Here is a 6384-nt window from a genome sequence, read left to right as displayed (position 1 = left end):
TTTTTACTTGTTATCGAAATTGGAACAGAAAAATGAGAACATTAATAATCGTTTTTTTTTTTATAAACACCGTTGTGGGTTCGAATATTCCTGTATATATGATAAATGTATATGAAGTTTACGCTCCTTTACCTTTTCTTTTTTTTGTAAAATAAATTTATTTTTCATATCCAAGGGGGTTGCCAAGTTTTTGCAGTCCTGCACTTTTCCCCGTTCGCTTGTAATGAAAAAAGAAAAAAGAGGGGAATTAACATAGAGTTCGCAAAGTGGCAAGCAGGAAGAAAAGAAAGAGGAATAAAGAGAAAAGAAGCCGCATGCGCGTCAATCTGTTGGAGAACCGCGTTGAGATGATCGGTTAATCGGTTAGCAGCCCAAGTAGAAGCGCGATCTTATCGAACAACAACGTAACCCCCACAGGTGAGAACAAGATGATTCGAAAAACGTACAAAAATTTCAACGACCCCCGAGACAGCAATAAAACGTTGAACCTGTGCTTCCTGGTTCACTCGAGTTACTACACAACGTTGGAGTTGGAGGAAGAAGATTTGATAAACAGTGAAATACGACACAACTTCCTGAAGATCGCAAGAAAAATTAATTTATATGAAAAAACAGAACCACAGAGAAATTACAAAAAAACAGATAACCTAGCCAGAGAGCTAAGCTATGTCAAGAGCTGGGAACTATTAAAACACACGTATAAATTTAAGATACCCATTTTATTTCAAAATATAGAGAAATTTAATTTGCACGACAATGAGGTGATTAATTATTTTTCGATAAATTACTATGCGAGGGAAAAGCATTTAGTGAGGAATAAAACAATGGCAACAGTACATAAAGACAGGTGCTTTATCCTAGACACGGATATGATTTACTCCATGACCCCAGAGTACATTGCCAGGAATATTGGGCAAAGCATAATACCAATGGAGAAGAAAGAATTTAGGCGGAGGACGAAGGTTAGAAGGGACACAGCGCTGCCTTTGTGTGAAAGGAAGAAGAGGCGTTACAATGAAAATGAGTTGGTGCGGAAAGACACCGGAGAGGGGGGGTCGTTCGAAGAGCTGGTGCTTAGCGATGAGGGCAAACACGTTGGTGAGAAGGTGACACGGAGGGAGGAAGCAGATCAGGCAGAACTAGTGAAAGTGGACGAAGAGGGCAAAATGGGAGAAGTACCGGTAACACACGGGCAGACAAGGGGGGAGGCCCCCTCGAGTGCGCCCAATCCAACCAAAAAGGTGAATTCAGACAAAGTGCTAATTTACCTGGACCCCTTTTGCGGGGCTGGCGGAAATAGCCTAGATATGTCGAACGTTTTCACCATCTCCTCAGATATCGAACTGGTGCGAGTGAAGGAATGCCAACATAATTGCAAATTTTATAATAACAACGTAGACTTTATTGTGTGTGATTTTTTTAAATTAGTAAATTCATTTAGGGAAAATACAATAGATGTAGTTTTCCTCAGCATCCCCTGGGGAGGACCATCATACAAGAAAAAAAAAAATTTCAAGTTAGACTTCCCAGGGAAGAAGTTAACTGTATATTCCTGTTTGAGGGAATCCATGAAGTTAACAGAAAATCTAATTTTTTATTTGCCTCGAAATGTGCGTATGGTGGATTTGTATGGCTTATTCTTGTACTACCAAGAATTGGTCAATGGAAAAAATAAATTAAAAGACCAGAAAATATCGAACGAACTTTTTATCGAGGTCTATGTCAACCGAGTTAGGTGCGTAGTGGACAAACAACAGGACAAAAGTGTCGAAAATTTTCACTATTTTTTTAACAGGCAGTCAGACATGCCGAGCAACGAGTTCGACATTGAGAAGCAGGGAAATTTGTTCAGCATCAACATAGATAAATGCAACCAATTTTTGAATCTTCCCAAGGTGAAAAAGAAGAAGAAGACCATTGGGCACGTGGAGGACATTTACAAGATTAATGTGAAGGGGCAGAGCAGTGGGGCCAAGGCAACAGCGGAGGCGAAAAGCGAAGGAGGTGCAAAAGACGAAGGAGGCACAACAGTCCAAGTACAATCAGGTGTCAAAACCGAAACGACGAGGAGCAGCAACGCCACGGATGAACGATCTGATCGTAGTAAGAAGAAGAAGCCCGCGTCTCTGTGGAAATGGCACAACACGTGCATGGTTGTATACCTGGGCAAAATAACCAAAGTGCTAAAAAAAAACAAAACGATCAATTACAACAGTATATACTACCTGGACAAGGAATTATCGAAATGTAACATGGAAAAGGTGAGAAGCAGAGGCAAGACGAATTTTTCCCTATACAGACATTTATGCAATAAGAAAAAAAACGTCATTCACAATATCACGAGGAGAGTCGAAAAGAGAGAAATTTGTGTAGACAAAAATGAAAGGACATACAACATTCTAATTAATCAAAGAAATGTCTTCTTCCTAAATTACTTTATTGATAAAAAACTGAACCAACTGATGAGCAAAATCCTTGGCCTTTTTTTTAAGAATGTAAAAAATATTATGGGGTTTGAAAAAGTCAGCTTTTTAAATAAAGTATTTATTAACCTGGACAATCCCATGTTTAGGGCCTTAACGAGAAAGTTAGCAATGGGACAGAACGTAAAAAAATATGAAACGTATATCTATTCGGACATGTTGAGTAAAAGTTGCGGCTTGTACGTGATAACAGATTATTTTAACATGATTTTGAGTGAAATTAAAAAAGTGGTGATCATTCTGTTTGGCATTTATTTGCACGACATGAGTTTTATGAAATATTTTTTTAAATTTTACAAAGCAAAGGTACCGATAGAAAAATTGAGAAATAAGGAAAGTTTTAAAAACATCCACTATACCATTGTTCGACTCCTGTTCAAATTTGTCCTCTACATTGATTTGTTTAAGAATGTTCTAAGCAATAACATCAAGTTGGAGGAATTTTTCAACAAAAATATTGTAAGTACGGGGCTGGCGGATTTATTGGAATATTTGGACATTGCAAACAATGACTATGACTTTATTAAGCATAAAAATAAAAAGGACTTTTCCTTTTCATTTAAAAATTTAATCAAAAAAATTATTTCCCTTTCTGTGAACATGGAGATTAATGAGAAGTTGATACACACGGAGGAGATTACGAATCTGTACTTCCGATTTTTGTTCAACGTGTATGAGCCGAATGTCCTCCTGCACCAACTGCAGAGTAATCTTTACGAAGATGAAGAAGAGGAAAACTTACAGCAAGATCCAGTGAAGTGCTACCAGTGGCACTTGTGCCTAACCACGATGAACTTTTTCACCAAGCAGTTTTTTTACAATATGAACATAATGTCCTTCCTGGATTATTTCAATTCGCTGATTTATTTCTACTTCAACCAGATGTATGTTCTGTCCAAGTGTCACCAGAATTATTCTAATTTATTTATTAATCGTTTGAATAATTTTCTCTATGACAATTTTTGCGTGAAAATTTTGTAGCTTTTTTACGGGCGCACCGCCGGTGGCGAAGCCGTTAATATCCTTTTTGTTCCATAGTGATCTACTTGTGTCGCGTGTGCACCTACTAATCCGGCGTATTCTACATTTATTTCTGTAGCTTCTCACCTCCGTTTGACGGCTGAGTAGGCTCGGCCCCAGCATACGTGCAAGCAGCTGTCACCCCGTGTGTACAACTCATCACGGATGTATTCCTAGTTGTATACACATTAACATTCAGCGAATGCTGCCAATACCTGTAACCATAAAAAATGTTTTTTTTTAGTAAATCGCCTTTGAGTTTTTTTTTTTTTTGAATCTCCTATTTTTTGTTTTTCCCATCATCCAATTAACACAAAGGTGTTAATTCACATTCGGAACCATAGACACAACTAAGCGTGTACAGACGTTCCCTTCTAGAAGTTGGCAGGGAGGGTCGTGGTGGTAAAAATGGGAGTTCCCTCGACCCTGTAATGCATCGAGTCTGTTCGGAATAGTTTTAGAAAAGGGAGCACCAGATGTGTGCACATGAGTACATTCTTGTGTACACATCTATCGGTGTTATGTATACCCTTGCAAATGATCGTTCTACTCCCCTCCTCGTTTTGCTATTCACCTGACTGCTTAAAGGGGGAAAATAATTTGCCAAAAGGGTACGGCATGTATATCAGTAGAGATGCACATTTTTAGTAGCCATGGGGAAGTTATAATGTAGTTATGTGCGCACCTTTGTATGAACCCCTCATTGGATGAAACAACTCGCGGGGAATAGAGCAAAAATCATCAGATAAAAGGAAGAAAGAAAATTCATACACGGATGACATTTTATAAGATGCTGCGAAATAGAAAGTAAATTCTCATAAGTGAACTCAGTGTGAAGTGCAAAATTGCGGAAAAATAATTCCGTTCGCTTAAAAAGGGAAGGGAACGCTTCTTCCAAATCGCATTTGAGAAGGTAGACGGAGATAGGCCTATACACGTTGCCAGTACGTCCAAAATTGTGAGGAAAAAAAAAAAAAAAAAAGGGCATCACATGGAAGTTCCTGTTATATTTAAAATATTAAACACGAAAATGATAATCGAACTGTTTGGTTAAACACCTCTGGTTTCTAAGATGGAACGCATTTCTTATGACCGCCCCTACTTTTAACGAAGATGAAAATACCGAACCCCCGCGTTTATTTGGATGTTGCCATAGGGGGAAGGAACGCTGGAAGGTTGATATTTGAGGTGAGCCAGGAGTTAACCAAAAAGGGGGAGCACCAAAAGGAAGAAAGAAAAGCTGGGGGAAGAAAAATATGAGCGCAAACCACGCACAGCCGCAATTGGAAGCATAACTAATCAGGGTCTTCCTTTTCCACCTCTGCAGCTGTTCATGGATAAGTTACCAATCACCTGTGAAAATTTTCGCTGCCTCTGCACAGGTGAATTACCTCACCTAGGGGAGGGATCTTTTAAGAAATAAGTTAGTGTAAATTGTTTTCTTCTTCCATTTAGCGGATTTTTTTTTTTTTCTTCTTTCGAAGGTGAGACAGGCCTGGGTTACTACCTGAAACCGCGCTGGTACAAGAATTCCCCCATTCATAGAATTGTCACAGATTTCGTAAGGCACCTAAAATGGCTACGACAGATGTTTAGCAACTAAAGGTGCATTTGTGTAAACCTATCCTAGTGATTTGTATGTATATGTTGACCCCAGTGCTCCTTCCCCAAAACATACACATTATGTGCTCTTTGTACCCTCCTCCCCTCTGTTTAGATGTTCCAAGGAGGGGACTTCAATTTTGGGAACGGCTTTGGCGGGGAGTCCATATATGGACAGTACTTCCGAAACGAGAAGTTCATCTACCGGCATTCGAAAAGAGGTCCCACGGGAGGGAAAACGAACAGAGTGGAGCAAAACGAATGACACTTGATTTCACGACCACTCTGTGGATGGGTTCTTTTCGCTACATATTCGTAGAAACTTCCTCCTTGAGACTTCCTCATTTTATTACGCCCACGTAGGGACGCTTATATATCTGTATGCGGCGAATGCTTGCTTACATTTCTCTCCCCCCCTACTTACAGGCGTGCTGTCCATGTGCCAGACGAGGATCAAACACACAAATAACTCCCAATTTTTTGTAACCTTTAAAAGTTGTCCATGGCTGGATAAGAAGCATGTGAGTGGGGGGTATAACCCTAAGGTGTTTCGCTTTTTTGCGAGGTGTCGCAAGATCCTGTTAATCGATTGATTTTCTCGGCTGATTTGCTAACTGGCTGATTTCTTCATTCCCTGTAGGTGGTTTTTGGGCACCTGGAGTACGGATTTGACACCCTGTCGTTTATTGAGGAACAGTCTACTCTAATTGGGAAGCCGAAGAAGCAAGTCTATATTTACAACTGGTATGGTTTCGCTGTACAGTATGGGGACGATGGCCTTCTCAGACGTGTGCAATCGTGTGGGAGGAACACACAAATACATTCCAGTGTGCGCCCCGCTTGTAGCACATCAGAACTGTATTGGTCGAGCCGATTACACTCTTCCTAATGCGCAACCTTTCTTTCTCCCATTTACAGCGGGGTGATACCACTGGATCGAATCAAACCCAAGTCGCAGGCTACGTCCGACGATGATTACGTCATACCGGTAAGGAGAGAAGAAATGGTCCACACCCTGTTGTATGTCACAACATGCTCCGGATTGCCCCTACATACAGCGTGTTCTTATTATGGAGACATAGTTCTCTCAAGTGTGCGTCCCCTTTCGCTTCGCTGCCCTTGCAGGATGTAGAAATGCCGCTGCTGGAGCGGGACATCCATTTTAACGAAAATGCCGACTTCAGCGAGTTGAAAAATATTTACAAGTATAGCAAGCGCGTTTGAGCGAAAGAAGAGGGAAAAAAAACATAAGAAGAAGGGGGAAAAGAAAAAGAAAAAA

The 6384-nt window shown here is 40.3% G+C and overlaps 2 protein-coding genes across 2 annotated transcripts; both read left to right on the top strand.

Annotated features, from left to right (window-relative positions):
* Window positions 1-428: 428 nt before the first annotated feature.
* C922_04436 (hypothetical protein) lies at window positions 429-3464 on the top strand (the record flags this gene model as incomplete). Its single annotated transcript, XM_008820019.1, has 1 exon — window positions 429-3464. The coding sequence occupies one exon, from the start codon at window positions 429-431 to the stop codon at window positions 3462-3464; it is 3036 nt and encodes a 1011-aa protein (XP_008818241.1).
* Window positions 3465-4616: 1152 nt separating this feature from the next.
* Window positions 4617-6329, top strand: C922_04435 (peptidylprolyl isomerase; the record flags this gene model as incomplete). Its single annotated transcript, XM_008820018.1, has 8 exons — window positions 4617-4691; window positions 4831-4885; window positions 4988-5064; window positions 5221-5326; window positions 5532-5626; window positions 5746-5849; window positions 6024-6093; window positions 6231-6329. The coding sequence occupies 8 exons, from the start codon at window positions 4617-4619 to the stop codon at window positions 6327-6329; spliced, it is 681 nt and encodes a 226-aa protein (XP_008818240.1).
* Window positions 6330-6384: the final 55 nt, after the last annotated feature.

This window comes from Plasmodium inui (genome assembly GCF_000524495.1).
Source record: "Plasmodium inui San Antonio 1 unplaced genomic scaffold supercont1.23, whole genome shotgun sequence".
Lineage (NCBI taxonomy): Eukaryota > Apicomplexa > Aconoidasida > Haemosporida > Plasmodiidae > Plasmodium > Plasmodium inui.
Note: the sequence above shows the minus strand (reverse complement) of the source record. Positions and strands in the feature narration are given on the sequence as shown.